Source organism: Macaca nemestrina, chromosome 3 (genome assembly GCF_043159975.1).
Source record: "Macaca nemestrina isolate mMacNem1 chromosome 3, mMacNem.hap1, whole genome shotgun sequence".
Classification (NCBI taxonomy): domain Eukaryota; kingdom Metazoa; phylum Chordata; class Mammalia; order Primates; family Cercopithecidae; genus Macaca; species Macaca nemestrina.
In genome coordinates this window covers 76,416,821-76,436,078 of record NC_092127.1, presented here as the reverse complement: position 1 = coordinate 76,436,078, position 19,258 = coordinate 76,416,821, and the positions used below count along the sequence as shown (strand labels likewise).

At 43.4% G+C, this 19,258-nt stretch overlaps 2 protein-coding genes across 2 annotated transcripts in view; one reads left to right on the top strand and one right to left on the bottom strand.

The window, feature by feature from the left end:
• The window catches only part of LOC105486421 (ankyrin 2), a 698,368-nt gene that overhangs the window by 59,380 nt on the left and 619,730 nt on the right, over positions 1-19,258 (top strand). The gene's annotated exons all lie outside the window — the stretch shown is intronic.
• LOC112427460 (small ribosomal subunit protein uS14-like) lies at positions 4,558-4,853 on the bottom strand. The gene has a single exon (XM_071093122.1). It carries the CDS (start codon positions 4,822-4,824, stop codon positions 4,654-4,656), a length of 171 nt encoding a protein of 56 aa, XP_070949223.1. The 5' UTR covers positions 4,825-4,853; the 3' UTR covers positions 4,558-4,653.

Here is a 19,258-nt window from a genome sequence, read left to right as displayed (position 1 = left end):
TCGTTTCACATTCTGGATATGTCTCATTGCTTTCTTGTGTCATTTAACTTGTTCCACTGTCCTGCCACACATGTGTGTAAAGACTGAATTATGACCTTTCCAATGAGTTAGTTAACTGGTAAGGGCTTCATGGAACTATTGTTAGTTGGCTCTGTATCATGCCAATAATAATATAAATGTTTTCTTTTTTTTTTTCCTTAAGCTAGTCAAGTGAAGCAGTGGGAGTGGAGAAGGAACAAAGAAATCTGTAACTGGTTATAATTAATTAGTTGAAAATACCATTGCACTTGGACTAGCCTTATAATTATTATTATTAAAACAGAGTCTTGCTCTGCTGTGCAGGCTGGAGTACAGTGACTTGATTATAGCTCACGGCAGCCTCAACCTCCTAGACTCAAGTGATGGAATGCTCTTCTAATGTCGGAAGGATTGAGTTTCGGCTTTGTTTTCTAGAACTGAAGCCTGACTTAGAACCATTTACTCCCTTTCTTTCATGCAACTCTCAGAACATTTAAGAGGACAACTTGAGGCAGGAGGATCATTTATTCCTAGGAGTTCAAGGCCAGCCTGGGCAACATAGCAAGATCCCATCTCAAGAAAAAAAAAATGCAAACAAAAAACAACAAAAAAAGAAAACAGCCTGAATGTATAGTATGCCTGGCTCATGGGGATAATACGGGGCAAAATGATCTGTTGCCCAGTCCTTCAACCTAGTATGTTATTCAATTTCGCTCTATAATACACTATGTGCTCTGACATAATTTATTTGACAATATTTATCTATATGACAAATTAGGCCATTAGGGTTCAGTGGCTCATACCTGTAATCCCAGCACTTTGGGAGGCCGAGGTGGGTGGATCACTCAAGGCCAGGAGTTTGAGACCAGCCTGGCCAACATGGCGAAAACCCATCTGTACTAAAAATACAAAAATTACCCAGGCATGGTGGCGGGCACCTGTAATCCCAGCTACTCAGGAGACTAAGGCAGGAGAATCACTTGAACCCAGGAGGCAGAGGTTGCAGTGGGCCAAGATCAGGCCACAGCACTTCCAGCTTGGGCAATAGCATGAGACACAGTCTCAAACAAACAAACAAAAAGACTGGCCGGGCCCGCGGTGGCTCATACCTGTAATCCCAGCACTTTGGGAGGCTGAGGTGGGCGGATCACGAGGTCAGGGGATCGAGACCATCCTGGCTAACACGGTGAAACCCCCATCTCTACTAAAAATACAAAAAAATTAGCCGGGCATGTTGGTGGGCACTTGTAGTCCCAGCTACTCCGGAGGCTGAGGCAGGATAATGGCGTGAACCCAGAAGGCGGAGCTTGCAGTGAGCCGAGATAGCGCCACTGCACTTCAGCCTGGGCGACAGAGTGAGACTCCCTCTCAAAAAAAAAAAAAAAAAAAAAAAGACAAATTATTTCTTGTTTATAAAACAAAGGTGGGCATGTTTATTTATTTTTATTTTTATTTTCATTTTTTTGAGACAGAGTCTCACTCTGTCCCCCAGGCTGGGATGAGGTGGCAGGCGCCTGTAATCCCAGCTACTCGGGAGGCTGAGGCAAGAGAATCACTTGAACCTGGGAGGCGGAGGTTGCAGTGAGCCAAGATCGTGCCACTGCACTCCAGCCTGAGTGACAGAGCAAAACTCTGTCTCAAAAAATAAATAAATAAATAAATAAAAAGTAAGAATTACGCTTTCTCTTTTATTTAACAACGGTAGTGAAATAGAATGAACTCAAATTGTGGTTTTTCTTTGCCAGTGAAGAAGAGTACAGTGAAGCCTGAATGTAGGAGTCAGTGTCAGAATGCTGTAGAATTGTGTGTCACAACATATACTTTGGAGATTTATCCTTTCCTGGTTTCTACTTGGCAGGATGTGAGGGTTGGAGCACTTGGCTCTCTCAGGTTGAGCATTATAGGATACAAAATCTAGCTGGGGTTTATGATTTCGCCAGTTCAGTATTGTTGGTTCAGAAATAATTTGGTTATCAATTCACATAGAACTAACTAATCAAACTTTGGGGAAATAGATTCTCTATAATTTATAAGATACTGCTTTATAACCCAAAATGGCAATCAATTTATTAGTGGTGGGATTGTGTCTTTCCAGTGTCTAGAATAGTAATGTTTATCTGGTATTCAAGTACTTGCCAAACCAAATTAATAATCTGCATGTTACTTGGGAGAATTGGTTAAGTACATAGGGAGTTGTCTGTGATGGAAGCTGAGGAACTATGAAAGCTTTATGATTATGAACACTTGAGTAAGAGATTTTTTGAGCTTGGCTGGAAAAATATTGAAAAATTAAATCTTGTGACTCACGCCTGTAATCCCAACACTTTGGGAGGCCAAGGTGGGTGGATCACCTGAGGTCAGGAGTTCGAGACCAGTCTGGTCAATATAGTGAAACCCCATCTCTACTAAAAATACAAAAATTAGCCCTACATGGTGGTGGGCACCTGTAATCCCAGCTACTCAGGAGGCTGAGGCAGGAGAATAGCTTGAACCCGGGAGGCAGAGGTTGCAGTGAGCTGCGATTGTGGCATTGCATTCCAGCCTGGATAACAGAACGAGACTCCATCTCAAAAGAAAAAGAAAAAGAAAAGTTAGATCTTAGGAAATTTTCTTAGAATTCATGAGTGCCATCACTTAAAAAAAAAAATTGTTCTTACATCACCCCGTAATTCCCAAATTATATCATTTCATTGATGACAGTTTAGGCTAGCGCTTTCCTGAGGTCTCTCAATGACAGCAGTGACTTTTCCTTCTTTTTTTTTTTTGAGACAGAGTTTTGCTCTTGTCACCCAGGCTGGAGTGCAATGGCATAACCTCCACCTCCCGGGTTTGAGCGATTCTCCTGCCACAGCCTCTCAAGTAGCTGGGATTACAGGTGTCCACCACCATGCCCGGCCAATTTTTTTATTTTTTTATTTTTTATTTTATTTTATTTTTGAGACGGAGTCTCACTCTGTCACCCAGGCTGGAATGCAGTGGCGCGATCTTGGCTCACCGCAACCACCGCCTTCCAGGTTCAAGAGATTCTCTCACCTCAGCCTCCCAAGTAGCTGGGATTATAGGTGCTTGCCACCACGCCTGGCTAATTTTTGTATTTTTAGTAGAGATGAGGTTTCGCCATGTTGGCCAGGCTGGTCTCAAACTCCTGACCTCAGGTGATCCACCTGCCTTGGCCTCCCAAAGTGCTGGGATTACGGGCGTGAGCCACCGCGCCTGGCCTATTTTTTTATTTTTAGTAGAGACGGGGTTTCACCACGTTGGCCAGGCTGGTCTCGAACTCCTAAAGTCAGGTGATCCACCTGCCTCGGCCTCCCAAAGTGCTGGGATTACAGGTGTGAGCCACTGCGCCCTGCTGACAGCAGTGACTTTTCTTATCAGTAACTGTCTAATAGTATTAACAAAAGTCTACACTGATGAATCACCATGTGGTAGGCACATTTGCAGGTATTTTACACGCATTAATTTATTTGATCTCATAAGAATCCTGCGAGGTGAGAGCTAATATCATCTCTGGTTTTATAGATGAGGAATTAGAGAATTAGTTTAAAGTAGCTAACTTTTGGACAGTTAATCATGGATTATGAGTTCTTGTAAATTGAAATCATGGAGCTTTTGACTCATGAATATCTTATACTTCTCTACGCTTTGCCTGCTAGATTTTAGGGTGAATCTTTTGTGTTTGTAGTCGTATCATTATAAAACAGGAATAAAGAAAGGCTGTGGATTGAGAAGTGGTGTATGTTAAGGAGAAAAGAAATGTAAAAGCCTTCTTAATTTTGGGTTGTAATCCTTCTGAAGGTGGATTTTTCTTTTTGTTTTTTGTTTTTTTTTTTTGAGACGGAGTCTCGCTCTTATTGCCCAGGCTGGAGTGCAATGGCACAGTCCTGGCTCACTGCAACCTCCACCTCTTGGGTTCAAGCTATTCTCCTGCCTCAGTCTTCCAAGTAGCTGGGATTACAGGCATGCACCACTACACCCGGCTAATTTTGTATTTTTTTTTTAAGTAGATGTAGGGTTTGTCCCTGTTTGTCAGACTGGTCTTGAACTCCTGACCTCAGGTGATCCTCCTGCCTTGGCCTCCCAAAGTGCTGGGATTACAAGCATGAGCCACCGCGCCCAGCCAAGATGGACTTTTTTTTTAGGTGTATTTTTCTGAGTCACATACACATTGTTTTTTGTTGTTGTTGTTGTTTTTTTTTTTTTTTTTTTTTTTTTTTTTTTTTTTTTTTTTTTTTTTTGAGAGGGAGTCTGGCTCTGTCGCCCAGGCAGGAGTGTAGTGGCCGGATCTCAGCTCACTGCAAGCTCCGCCTCCCGGGTTTACGCCATTCTCCTGCCTCAGCCTCCCGAGTAGCTGGGACTACAGGCGCCCGCCACCTCGCCCTGCTAGTTTTTTGTATTTTTTTTTTAGTAGAGACGGGGTTTCACCGTGTTAGCCAGGATGGTCTCGATCTCCTGACCTCGTGATCCGCCCGTCTCGGCCTCCCAAAGTGCTGGGATTACAGGCTTGAGCCACCGCGCCCGGCCTGTTTTTTTTTTTTTTTTTTTGGTTTTTTCAAATGTTTATTTTATGTACAAAGAACTATCATGGTTTTTCACTGAGTAGATGCCTTGGATAATCCTTTGAAGGAAGATCATTTAGTCCAACTTAATGAAACCGATATCCTTCGCGTACTGACGGAAACACTGGCGGCACGTATTGAGGCCATATTTCCGGATCAGACTGTGCTGGTTTGAACACACGCGACAAGAGCGAGAACCCTGGCCGAATTTTCGCGGGTGGCTCCAGTACAGCTGCTGGTGACCCATCTTGCTCTCAGAAGTGCAACGAGGTAAAAAAAGCTCACATACACATTCTAACATTAAATTAGAAAAATGGAATTTTTTTTCCTATTTATAGTCAATTTTAAAATTTCTTTATTTTATTTTTATTAAGTACATCATAACTCACTGCATAATCTTTCAGCAGGAGTAGATGAGCATAACTGAATTATTTTCTCATCAATCAGGAAACGCTGTCTATTTTTATTTATTTATTTATTTTTTGAGATGGAGTCTCACTCTGTTGCTCAGGCTGAGTGCAGCGGCTTGATCTCGGCTCACTACAACCTCCGCCTCCCAGGTTCAAGTGATTCTCCTGCCTCAGCCTCCTGAGTAGTTGGGATTATAGGCGAGCAGATGCCACCAGGCCCGGCTAATTTTTGTATTTTTAGTAGAGACGGGGTTTCACGGTGTTGGCCAGCCTGGTCTTGAACTCCCGACCTCATGTGATCTGCCCACCTCAGCCTCCCAAGCTGTTGGGATTACAGGCGTGAGCCACCGCTCCTGGAAGGAAATGCTTTCTAATCAATCTTCTCCAAACCCTGTGACAGATACTGTAGTAGTGACTCCACAGATATGCCCCTTTCCATCAAACTCTGCTAACAGAAATACTGGCTAACTCTTTTTTCCTTGCTCCAGTTAGTGAACTTGTCAATGCGTGCAGTGGCCACTTTGGGGATGAGGAACTTCGTGCCCATGAGGGTGATTCTAGGGAGAATTTCGAACCACATAGCGACATAGTTATCTAGTGCAGAAATCTTTTAGGACCTTTATAGGTGACCTATCTTCTTATGGTCCTTTTTAGATTTGAAATACACGCCTAAATATATTTTACTCTCTGATTAAAAGTTATTTCTTCCTAGTTTTTCTATTTTTGATTTTCATTCAAAAAATACTATGGATTAGGTCTAAAGAACAGTCTTTACAAGATAGCCTTTTTTTTAAGAGACAAGGTCTTGCTCTGTCACCCAGATTGGAGTGCAGGGGCGTGATCACAGCTCACTGCAGCTTCAAATTCCTGGGCTCAAGTGATTCTTCTGCCTCAGCCTCCTGAGTAGCTGGGACTACAGGCACGCACCACTGCGCCTGGCTAATTTATTTTATTTTTTGTAGAGACAAGATCTCTCTTTTTTGCTCAGGCCGGTCTCAAACTCTTGGCTTCAAGCGATCCTCCTGCCTCACCCTTCCAAAGCGCTGGGATTACAGGCGTGAGCTACCATGCTGGGCCCAAATCTTTCTAATTACCACATTTGAATAGCTATTTTCTTTACCTTCCTAGGAAGTGTTTTCAGACTATAAGAATAAAGACACAAGTTGCATGAAAATAAGCATCCTCTTTGCTCTGTTCCTTGGTGGTAAATCCCATCTCAATAATGTCGATAGCTTCGGGGGTGAGTAAATTAGCATGTGAAAAACAAGTCATTTTCTCTTTTACCCTCCCATTTTCTGATTTTGATTTGCTTCAGTGGCATCATTCCAGCATTCTCCAGTCATCAGGACTTGGACATATTTGATTAATAATGATTATTATGGCTGTATGCATTGTAGAGGACTTTGTACTTTTCAAAGTGCTTCTGCGTTCATATATATATATTTTTCTCTCTTTCCTTCATCTTCTCCATATCAATTCATTACCAAGTTCCTACTGATTCCGTAGCTGTAATGTCTTTTAAATTCAACCACTTAATTTCAGTAGCTGACACTATAAAAATCACAGCATAGTAGGGCTGGAAGGATCCTTAGAGTCCACTTAATATGAGCTTCTCATTTTATAAATGTAAAAACTGAGATCTAATGTGGTTGAGTAACTTTGGCAAGATTATGGTTACCCCCTACCCCAGGCTCCTTGACCACTGCTTTCAAGGCCATAAATCAATGGTTGACTGATTGTTTGGTTTCACCCCCACCCACCTGCCCACCCCAATTACGTTCAATTCTGTATAGAATTGGGAGAAAAGTATTTTTCAAATTCCATATTCTTAAAGGTGGGCTCTTTCCTCGAGACTTAATGGGATTTCTTATTTTTCAATATATTAAATCAAAAGTCCTTTAAGTGGGTTTACTATGTATTCCTTCTGGTTTTTTTTTTTTTTTGAGACGGAGTTGCTCTGTCGCCTAAGCTGGAGTGCGGTGGTGCAATCTTGGCTCACTGCAACCTCCACCTCCTGGGTTCAAGCAGTTCTCCTGCTTCAGCCTCCTGAGTAGCTGGGATTATAGGCATATACCACCATGCCCGGCTAATTTTTGTATTTTTTTAGTAGAGACAGGGTTTCACCATGTTGACCAGGCTGGTCTCAAACTCCTCCCCGCGTGATCCGCCTGCCACAGCCTCCCAAAGTACTGAGATTACAGGCTTGAACCACCGCACCTGGCCATGTGTTCCTTCTTTATAAAGTAAACACACGCATTTTTATAGTAAATTAATTACATTTGAATGTATGTTGTTTTTATAATGTCCTGAAATTTTGGGCATACATATTTTATTTTCCCAGTATGCTTGAAATATCTTGAATTAGAAACTGTGCCATTTATTTCTTTTATAAGTCTTTCCATGGTATCTTATGCAATGTTCTGAGTTGGTGCTCAATAAATAAAAATAAAGTTCTCGCCAGGCACCGTGGCTCACGCTGTAATCCCAGCACTTTGGGAGACCGAGGCAGGTCGATCACGAGGTCAGGAGATTGAGACTATCCTGGCTAACACGGTGAAACCCCGTCTCTACTAAAAATGCAAAAAATTAGCCCAATGTGGTGGCACACGCCTGTAGTCCCAGCTGCTCGGGAAGCTGAGGCAGGAGAGTCACTTGAACCCGGGAGGCAAAGGTTGCAGTGAGTCCAGATTGCACCACTGCACTCCAGTCTGGGCGAGAGAGCGAGACTCCATCTCAAAAAAAAAAAAAAAAATTATAAATAAATAAAAATAAAATAAAAATAGAGTTCTCTTCCAAGTTAAGTGCAAAGACAGCGCTTGGAAATCTTTCTTTCATTAAGAAATGTGTACACAATGCTCTACACAATCTTCCTCTACTATGCGTCTTCACTTACCATACTCATACCATTGCATGAAAAATACCATATTTTTTCATGCAATTGCCTTTTTTCCTTATGTCACTCTATTCTCCTATAAACTCTTTGAAAGAAGGAACTGAGCCTCTGGTAGGTTCTGAATAACATAGTAAGTTCTTAAGAACTATTGATTTCATCTAACTGCATTGGCTATACCAAGTGTTGTAGGAATACAGAGAAGCAGAGGAAGGAATAATTAACTTTTCTGCAGGTGATGTGGTGCTAGAGAAAGCCATACCAACATCTGAGTTGAGTCTTGAATTTGCTGGGCATGGGGAAAAGACATTTCAGGTAAATTACCAAGGTGCGGAGAGTTCCAACATTTTAGATGTACCTTTGTTTAAGATGCCCCAGGCAATTGGTGTTTTGCCATATTGAAAGCTCAGACCTCAAAGGGCTATTTATTTGAATTTCAATTTATTACTCAAGTTAAAACAAATGTTTTCTTGATATTTGATTAAATAAGTCATTGGAACATAAATAAATGCAAGGAAACATATTAGGTAAAGGAAAAATTAGTAAGTTCAAATGTCTACTCTTAATAAAGCAAGATGATTTGGTGAATCGGCAACCTCTATTTTAAAACTGCAACAAGGCTTTATAATATGATTCTCTTGATTTCTTTTTTTTTTTTTTTTTGAGACGGAGTCTCGCTCTGCCGCCCAGGCTGGAGTGCAGTGGCCGGATCTCAGCTCACTGCAAGCTCCGCCCCCCGGGTTCCCGCCATTCTCCTGCCTCAGCCTCCCCAGTAGCTGGGACTACAGGCGCCCGCCACCTCGCCCGGCTAGTTTTTTTTTTGTATTTTTTAGTAGAGACGGGGTTTCACCATGTTAGCCAGGATGGTCTCGATCTCCTGACCTCGTGATCCGCCCGTCTCGGCCTCCCAAAGTGCTGGGATTACAGGCTTGAGCCACCGCGCCCGGCCCGATTCTCTTGATTTCTTTTACTTTTTCAAGGGTTTGAAACTTTTAGTGACAATGTTTAAAAATCATTTAAAAATATTTTTAAAAAGTAAAGGCATGTGAATGCTTTTCTAATTTTGTTGTTGTTGTTATTTTAGACAGAGTCGCACTCTGTCACGTAGGCTGGAGTGCAGTGGCGTGATCTTGGCTCACTGCAACCTCTGCCTCCTGGGTTCAAGCGATTCTCCTGCTTCAGTCTCCAGAGTAGCTGGGACTACAGGCCTGCGCCACCATGCCTGGCTAATTTTTATATTTTTGGTAGAGAGAGGGTTTTACCATGTTGGCCCGGCTGGTCTTGAACTCTTGACCTCAGGTGATCCACCTCCCTTGGCCTCCCAAAGTGCTGGAATTATGGGCGTGAGCCACCACGCCCGGCCTCTAAATATTTTTGACACTATAACTTACACTTTATTTTGCTTTTAATATTTCAATGTGTTTCGTGAAAACTGTTTTTGTTTATGCTTCTGAGCTTCTGGTGCCATCTAGTGGCAATAATTTACTGTTAAAACATTACTTTTTGAAAATGCTATTACTTGATACAGTTTAATTCTATATTCAACGTTTCACTGGGGGAAAATTAAACTTGCAAATGATGGGAAGAAAGTGCTAATTTGGATCAGTGTAAAGTAATAACTCCTAGAAGCATTGTTGGAACATGTGATGAATAATCATTTAAGAAATAAAAGTGGGGGCTGGGCGCGGTGGGCTCACCACACAGCCTTGACGCCCCCAGGCTCAGGTGATTCTCTCACCCCAGCCTCCTGAGTAGCTGGGACTACAGGCATGAGCCACCACACCTGGCTAATTTTTTTTTTTTTTCCTTTTCTTTGAGAAGGAGTCTCCCTCTGTCGCCCAGGTTGGAGTGCAGTGGCGCGATCTTGGTTCACGCCATTCTCCTGCCTCAGCCTCCCGAGTAGCTGGGACTCAGGTGCCCACCACCATGCCCGGCTAATTTGTATTTTTTTTTTAGTAGAGACAGGGTTTCGCCGTGTTAGCCAGGATGGTCTCGATCTCCTGACCTTGTGATCTGCCCGCCTCGGCCTCCCAAAATGCTGGGATTACAAGCGTGAAACACTATGCCTGGCTCTTTTTTTTTTTTTTTTTTGAGATGGTGTCTCGCTCTGTCGCCCAGCCTGGAGTGCAGTGGCGCGATCTTGGCTCACTGCAACCTTTGCCTCCCGGGTTCAAGCCATTCTCCTGCCTTAGATGCCTGAGTTAGCTGATACTTGAAGCACATGCCACCATACTTGGCTAATTTTTGTATTTTTAGTAGAGATGGGGTTTCACCATGTTGACCAGGCTGGTCTCGAACTCCTGACTTCAAGTGAACCACCTGCCTCGGCCTCCCAAAGTGCTAGGATTACAGGCGTGAGCCACTGTGCCCAGCCTTTTTTTTTTTTTTTTTTATGAGATGGAATCTCTCTCTGTCGCTCAGGCTGTAGTGCAGTGGCATGATCTCGGCTCACTGTAGCCTCCAGCTCCTGGGTTCCAGAGATTCTCCTGCCCCAGCCTCTGGGTAGCTGGGATAACAGGCGTGCACCACCATGTCCAGCTAATGTTTGTATTTTTAGTAGAGACGGGGTTTCACCATGTTGCCCAGGCTGGTCTCGAACTCCTGACCTCGTGATCCACCCACCTCAGTCTTCCAAAGTGCTGGCCAGGCCAAAATTTGATTTTTTAATGCTCAACCCTCTTGCATTTACTGATTTCTTTTATTTTTGTTTATTTATTTATTTATTTATTTTGAGATGGAGTCTCGCTCTGTCGACCAGGCTGGAGTGCATGGCGGGATCTTGGCTCACTGCAACCTCCTCTTCCCGGATTCAAGTGATTCTCCTGCCTCAGCCTCCTGAGTAGCTGGGATTATAGGCGCCCGCCTCTACGTCTGGCTAATTTTTGTATTTTTAGTAGAGACGGGGTTTTACCATGTTTGTTAGGCTGGTCTCAAACTCCTGACCTAAGGTGATCTGCCTGCCTTGGCCTCCCAAAGTGCTGGGATTACAGGCATGAGCCACCGCGTCTGACCTGATTTCTTCTAGTACTAATTTTTTTTTTTTTTTTTAAAGACGGAGTTTCCATCTTGTTTCCCAGGCCAGAGTGCAATGGTGCAATACCGGCTCACCACAACCTTTGCCTCCTGGGTTCAAGTGATTCTCCTGCCTCAGCCTCCTGAGTAGCTGGGATTACAGGCATTCACCACCATGCCTGGCTAATTTTGTATTTTTAGTAGAGACAGGGTTTTTCCATGTTGGTCTGGCTGGTCTCGAACTCCCGACCTTAGGTGATCCGCCCGCCTCAGCCTCCCAAAGTGCTGGGATTACAGATGTGAGCCACCTCGCCCAGTCTTTTACTAATGTTTTAATCACTATTTTTATGCAGAGTATTCCAAAATCTATGTTTCTAAGTACAATTCTTCCAAGGTCCATATATAGCATTTTCATTGGCTTATTTGGGGAATGGTACCTCCTGGTTGTCCTATATCTCTCTTTGGATCTCTCACTCATATCTCAGTCACACTTCAAGTTTAACATAATTCCCACATATGTTCCTTCCGGCTTTTTTTTTTTTTGACCTCTGTTGTCCAGGCTGGAGTGCAGGGTGCCACTCGGCTCACTGCAACCTCCGCCTCCTAGGTTCAAGCAATTCTCTGCCTCAGCCTCCTGAGTAGTTGGGATTACAGGGGCCGCCACCACGCCCAGCTAATTTTTTTGTATTTTTAGTAGAGACGGGGTTTCACCATCTTGGCCAGGCTGGTCTTGAACTTCTGACCTCAGGTGATCCATCTGCCTCGGCCTCAGCCTCCCAAAGTGCTGGGATTACAGGTGTGAGCCACGGCACCCGACCCAATTTCTTTATATTATTTATTTCCTTTCCTTTGTATTTTGTAACTGGTCTCCTTGAGAAGTTACCTGTTTTTTTTTTTTTGAAACGGAGTTTTGCTCTTTTTGCCCAGGCTGGAGTCCAATTGTGATTCTCTTGCCTTAGCCTCCTGAGTAGCTGGGATTACAGGCATGCGCCACCACCCTGGCTAATTTTGTATTTTTAGTAGAGACGGGGTTTCTTCATGTTGGTCAGGCTAGGCTTGAACTCCAGACCTCAGGTGATCCACCCGCCTCGGACTCCCAAAATGCTGGGATTACAGGCAGGAGCCACCGCGCCGGGCCATTTTTTTTTGGTTTGACAGTCTCACTCTGTCAGGATGGAGTGCAGTGGTGTGATCATGGCTCACTATAGCCTCGACCTCCTGGGCTCAAGGAATCCTCCTGCCTCAGCCTGTCAAGTAGCTGGGACTACAAGCAGGTACCACCATGTCTGGCTAATTTAAAAAATTATTTTGTAGAAATAGGGCCTTGTCATCTTGCCCAGGCTGGTCTGGAACTCCTGGCCTCAAAAATAATCCTCCCACCTCAACCTCTCAGTAAACTGAAATTATAGGAATGAGCCACCGCCTGGCCCAACTAGTTATCAATCCCCTGTTATTCAGGTGATTCCTGACTGGCAGAGCTGGCACAGGTGGTCCTCATGATTATGATTACCCACGAAGCTTTCTACTACATTTTGTTCCCTTAACCCACACCCAGGGTATGTCAGACTCTCGGGAAATATTTTGCTTTCTGACATTCTACAGAGAACCTGCAAGTCTAACTGAGTTTTTCCTAAAGGAACTGAATCAACTGGAATGACTCCTGGGCCCATTCCCAGAATTTACCATTTTCTTTTCTTTTTCCTTTTTTTTTTTTTTTGAGATGGAGTTTTGCTCTTGTTGCTCAGGCTGGAGTGCAGTGGCACCATCTCAGCTCACTGCAAACTCCACCTCCCGGGTTCAAGCGATTCTCCTGTCTCAGCCTCCTGAGTAGCTGGGATTACAGGCATGCTCCACCATGCCCAGCTAGTTTTGTATTTTTAGTAGAGACGGGGTTTCTCCATGTTGGTCAGGCTGGTCTTGAACTCCTGACCTCAGGTGATCTGCCCACCTCGGGCTACCAAAGTGCTAGGATTGCAGGCGTGAGCCACTGCGCCCGGTCCCAAGATTACCGTTTTCTAGGTCTTTAATGGGGCTCAGGAATTTGTAGTTTAAGACTGGCTGGCTGAATTTATCCCATGTACAGTAGCCAACATTCTATTCTTTAAGCACAGGTCAGAGGCAACCTGTGATGAAAAGTCCACTGAGTGTGGAGTCAGAAGGCCTGTGACTATAATTTGCCAACATTGTTTATGAGCTCTGTGAACTTGGACCTTAATATCTTTGAGCCATGTCTGTAAATAGAGTGATAATAAATCATTTAAATCATCATGATATTTTGTTTATCTAGATCAGAAACCTTAATTATGAAGATCTTTTATATATAAATTTATATCTTTATATATAGTCTACTTTCTTGTAAAATCTGGATATTGATGTCCATTCAGCTTAACCCAGGCTGCAGAATGAATGGGTAAAAGAAAGACTAACAAAATTCTTAGATTTAGGGTCAGAACTATTAACAAATCTTTTGACTGAAGTCAGTATTAGTCCTGAACTGCAGGGTGGTGTAAGAAACTTGATAGGGCACCACCCAGACATCAGGGGGAAGCCCATATCCACACACGAATAAGGAGGAAGATTTTGGGGCAGTGGTTCTCCACTTGGATGATCATAGGACTTACCTGGGCAGCTTAAAAAAATCCTGAACTCAGGCTGGGTGCAGCGGCTCACGTCTGTAATACTGGTACTTTGGGAGGCCAAGGCGGGTGGATCACTTGAAGTCAGAAGTTCGAGACCAGTCTGGCCAACATGAAAACCCCGTCTCTACTAAAAATACAAAAAAATTAGCCAGGTGTGATGGCAGGTGCCTGTAGTCCCAGTTATTCGGGACGCTGAGGCAGGAGAATTGCTTGAACTCAGGAAGGGGAGGTTGCAGTGAGCAGAGATTGTGCCACCGCACTCCAACCTGGGCAACAAAGCAAGACTGTCTCAAAAAAAGAAAAAGCAAAAAAACCCAGAAAAACCAAAACCACTTCTGAAGTTTCCATTCCCAAAAATCTGGTTTAATTCATCTAGGGTGGGACCATATAATAATTTTAAAACACTCCCCAATGCCTACCTAGTTTCAATGTGTAACCATGGTTTAGAGTCATTGTTTTAAGGTGTCTCATGAGAAATTTGCTTTTTCCTTTCAAGTTGATACTTATTAGAGTGATTGTCTTTTTTCAAATCGATAGCTTATTAAGCATATTTATTTATTTATTTATTGAGACGGAGTCTCGCTCTGTCGCCCGGGCTGGAGTGCAGTGTCGCTATCTCGGCTCACTGCAAGGTCCACCTCCCGTGTTCACGCTGTTCTCCTGCCTCAGCCTCCTGAGTAGCTGGGACTACAGGCACCCACCACTGTGGCCGGCTAAGTTTTTGTGTTTTTTAGCAGAGACAGGGTTTCACCGTGTTCTCGATTTCCTGACCTCATGATCTGCCTGCCTCGGCCTCCCAAAGTGTTGGGATTACAGGCGTGAGCCACCGCGCCCGGCCAATCATGTGATATTTTATAACATTTCTTTCTACTCACTTAGCTCTTCTAAGTTCATTAAAACCCTTGCTTGTCTTTTATCTTCTAATACTACATAACAGTGTTCTGGAACAACTTTTCCCCCTCTTTTTTTTCTGATCAGGACTTCTGGCATGTCTTTTAGATAGTATATGTCTGAGAGCTCTAAAATTCTTAATTCTGTGTTGTCAGGGTCTGTCTGTCCCCCAACTTCACTGTTCTACATCAGCAAAGTACTGCCCCCTAGAGGAACTTCCGAGAATGTGTGACATTTTTCATTTGTCACAGTGACAGTGACAGGGGGCTGTACTGGCATATATTGACCAGAGGCCACACTTGGACTCATCCTCAACAACTAAGAATTATCTTACCTAAAATGCTAATAGTGCCCAAGTTGAGAACACTATGCAGTCAATCCTAGTTAACTTACTCTCAGCGTGACTGACACAATGTGATACACCAGCACATAGTAGGTGCTTAATAAATATTTGTTGCAGCCGGGCACGGTGGTTCACACCTGTAATCCCACCACTTTGGGAGGCCAAAGTGTGCAGATCACGAGGTCAGGAGTTCGAGACCAGCCTGGCTCTTATGGTGAAACCCCATCTCTACTAAAAGTACAAAAATTAGCCTGGCATGGTGGTGTGCGCCTATAGGCCCAGCTCTTTGGGAGACTGAGGCAGAAGAATCGCTTGAACCTGGGAGGCGGAGGCTGCAGTGAATCGAGATCGCACCACTGCACTCCAGCCTGGTGACAGAGCGAGACTCTGTCTCAAAAAAAAAAAAAAAAAAAAAAAAAAAAAAAATTGTTGCATACATGAATGCATTTTGAAATTTGACTTTTGTAAAGCAGACTATTTTGCCACCAAAAATAAAAAAATTCACAAAAGTTAACTACTTTGTCAGCAATCCTTTAATTACAAGTGAGAAAAATTCAGCTTATACTGGATTATGTAATTGAAAAGTCCAGGGATATCTGCCTTCAGAAATTGCTGGATCCTGAGGGTCAAGTGGTATTATCTGTACTCAATCTCCTTTAATTTTTTGACTTTCTACTCTGGGTATTGACTTCACTTTCTGAAGGGCTTTCTCTTCAAGGTGGCGTCCAGCAGCCCAAGGCTTATATCCCTCTACCCTCAAGCCCAGCAGAAAAGGTAATTCTCTTTACTCAACAGTTTCAACCCATACTTTAATTTTACCAGAGTTATTTACAACATCTGTGTGTCTCTAAACCAATCACTGTGCCCTGATGAGATGGGGTACATTGGTGGGTCAGGTTGGATTGTGTCTTTTCCCTCACCCAAGGCAGGAATTGAGTTAGCCAACCTGATCCAGATGCCTTTATCAGAAGAGGGAATGGATGCTGAGCAGGAAACAAACAACACACATTTCCACTGCACAAACCATCACTCTACAAAATAACAGAAAAATATCCATTCAATCACTATTACCTGTGCTAGGCACAGATTTTAAAAGTATAATTATGCAATGTAATTTTAATGTAATTATACAATATCACATATATATACATACATATATATATATATATATTTTTTTTTTTTTTTTTTTTTTTTTTTTTTTTTTGAGATGGAGTCTGCTCTGTTGCCCAGGCTGGAGTGCAGTGGTGTGATCTTGGCTCACTGCAAACTCTGCCTCCCGGGTTCATACCATTCTCCTGCCTCAGCCTCCAGAGTAGCTGGGACTATAGGCACCCACCACCATGCCCGGCTAATTTTTTCTCTTTTTAGTAGAGATGGGATTTTGCTGTGTTAGCCAGGATGGTCTCGATCTCCTGACCTCGTGATCCGCCTGCCTTGGCCTCCCAAAGTGCTGGGATTACAGGCGTGAGCCACCGTGCCGGGCCTTGCTCATATATTTTGAATATCTTACGATGTAAAGCATCATCTCTTTCTTACCACAAAACTAGAAACTAAGGGATATTCCAAACAAAATTGAAGCATTTAATTAAATTCCCTAGGTATTTCTTTCTGTCTTTTCTTTTTTTTTTTTGAGACGGAGTCTGGCTCTGTCGCCCAGGCTGGAGTGCAGTGGCGCAATCTCGGCTCACTGCAAGCTCCGCCTCCCGGATTCACGCCATTCTCCTGCCTCAGCCTCCCGAATAGCTGGGACTACAGGCGCCTGCCACCTCGCCTGGCTAGTTTTTTTGTATTTTGTAGTAGAGACGGGGTTTCACCCTGTTAGCCAGGATGGTCTCAATCTCCTGACCTCGTGATCCGCCCGTCTCGGCCTCCCAAAGTGCTGGGATTACAGGCTTGAGCCACCGCGCCCGGCCCCAGGTATTTCTTAAGGCCTACTTTTGGTATCAAATTTATAGTAAAATAATTGAAGAGCAATTCAAGACAGTATGAATCAAAATGCTAAATTTAATCTTACTTCTTTTTTTTTTTTTTTTTTTTTTTTTGAGACAGAGTCTCGCTTAGTCGCCCAGGCTGGAGTGCAGTGGCGCGATCTCGGCTCACTGCAAGCTCCGCCTCCCGGGTTCACGCCATTCTCCTGCCTCAGCCTCCCGAGTAGCTGGGACTACAGGCGCCCGCCGCCTCGCCCGGCTAATTTTTTGCATTTTTAGTAGAGACGGGGTTTCACAGTGTTAGCCAGGATGGTCTCGATCTCCTGACCTTGTGATCCACCCGCCTCGGCCTCCCAAAGTGCTGGGATTACAGGCGTGAGCCACCGCACCCGGCCTAATCTTACTTCTAAAATGAGGTGCAGACAATATGTTCTGCCAGGCATGGTGGCTTACGCTTGTAATCCTAGCACTTTGGGAGGCTGAGGTGGGCAAATCACTTGAGGTCAGGAGTTTGAGACCAGCCTGGTGAAACCCCATCTCTACTAAGAATACAAACATTAGCTGGGTGTGGTGGCATGTGTCTGTAGTCCCAGCTACTCAGGAGGCTGAAGCAGGAGAATTGCTTGAACCCAGGAGGTCAAAGTTGCAGTGAGCTGAGATCGTGCCATTGCACTCTAGCCTGGCAATGGGTGTCAGAGCAAGACCCTATCTCAATAAATAAATAAATAAATAAATAAATAAATAAATAAATAAATAAATAAAACGTGGTGCAGACAGTACCCTAGGCCCGCTAGGCTTTGCCTATGGGGAAAGTGAATGGGCAGCAGGCAAATGATGTTTATAGACAATGTTATCTCTCTGAATGTATGTTATGAGTATGTAGATGCTGTTGTTAAAAGTTAAATGTCTATTTAATAGTATTTTTGGCCACTCTTATTTAGCAGATAGCAAGAGTAACTCGTTTTTTTAACTTAAAAAGGATGTAATTGCCTCAAAAAGGCTGGGATTTCTGATTCAGGCAATCAAATATTCCTGTTACAGAGTTAACTTTTCCCATCTCTCTCATCCCCTCTCAAGTCTGAAATACCTCCTCCTGCCTTTTACTGGAAAAAATCAGAGGAAGAAGAGAGTCTGGCCAGAAAGGCAGGTGAAGGAGAAAACAAAGGGAGAAGGAGATAGGGAGAGGGGAAAGAAGAAGAAATATAGGAAGACGAAGTTGACATGCAAAATTTGTTGAGTGGCTATTGTGAGTGGCTATTGTTTAACGGGAGAGGTCATGGGGCTTGAGGGGGTGTTTCACTTTATATATTGTCCTTTATGTTTACATTGATATTACTCCATAATTAACAGGCAAATACATTTCAGTCCTCATCCCAACTGAACTCAGAAGCATTTGGTACTATTGTTCATGCTTGCTTTCTTTGAATTGTCTTTTTCTTTTTTTTTTTTTTTAATTTTTCTTTTTATTTTTTTGAGACAAGGTCTCAGTATGTCACCCAGGCTGGAGTGCAGTGGCACTATCTCAGCTCACTACAACCTCCGCCTCCTGGGCTCCCATCTCAGCCTCCCAGGTAGCTGGGACTACAGGCGCATGCCCAGTTAAGTTTTGTATCTTTTGTAGGAATGGAGTTTCACCAGTTAAGTTTTGTATCTTTTGTAGGAATGGAGTTTCACCATGTTGCCCAGGCTGATCTCAAACTTCTGGGCTCAAGCAATCCATCCACCGAGGCCTCCCAAAATGGCAGGACTACAGGCATGAGCCACCGCACCCGGCTTTTTCATTATATATTGTAATTTTATTTTCTCCTGTAGCAGGAGAGAACACCTGTTTTTCTACTTACTTTTAAAATGGTGTTTCCCAAAGTTCCTTGTTTCGCTCTTGACAAAAAAAAAAAAACAAAAAACCACAACGAAAAAAACAAACTCATTCTTTGTGTTCTCAGAGATCAGTTTATGCTGATGACTCAAATTTACGTTGCCAGTCAAAAATTTTATTTGAATTACAGACTTGCATTTCTATCTGACTTATGGATATGTATACCCAGATGTCTTGTCATTATCTCAAAAGGTTTGGACCTGAGCTAATCTTTCTTTATGCACATGACCTGCCTTTGTTCACAAAGTATGTCAAAAGAGAACCATTTGGGTTATTAATTCAGTTATTTGTTGCTACAATAATGCTGTCTAACAAATCACCCCCAAAGCTCATTGACTTAATAGTAATCATTTATTATGATTGACAGCTGGTTTCACTTGTGCATTATGAGGTTGCATGGCTCTGCTGAGCGTGACTAGGATTTCACCTGTTGGGGGGCAACTGGCTATAGACTGGGTTAAGTTGAGCTTGATTGGATAACTGGGTTCTTATTTATATGTCTCATACATGCATATGTTTTTCATGTCCCTCCAGCAGGCTAGCCTGGGCATTTTTTCAAGCAAGCTTGGGGAATATGCTCATGGTGATCATAGAAAACTAAAAGAGATTGGAAAGACCCAAGAACTTTTTCAAGTTGCTGCTTTCTTCAAGTTTGCCAGTGTCACACTGGCCAAAGCATACCATATTGCCCA

Bases quoted from the DNA above. Each gene is read 5' to 3' on its own strand.
- LOC112427460 (XM_071093122.1), bottom strand. From the start codon at position 4,824: ATGGGTCACCAGCAGCTGTACTGGAGCCACCCGCGAAAATTCGGCCAG.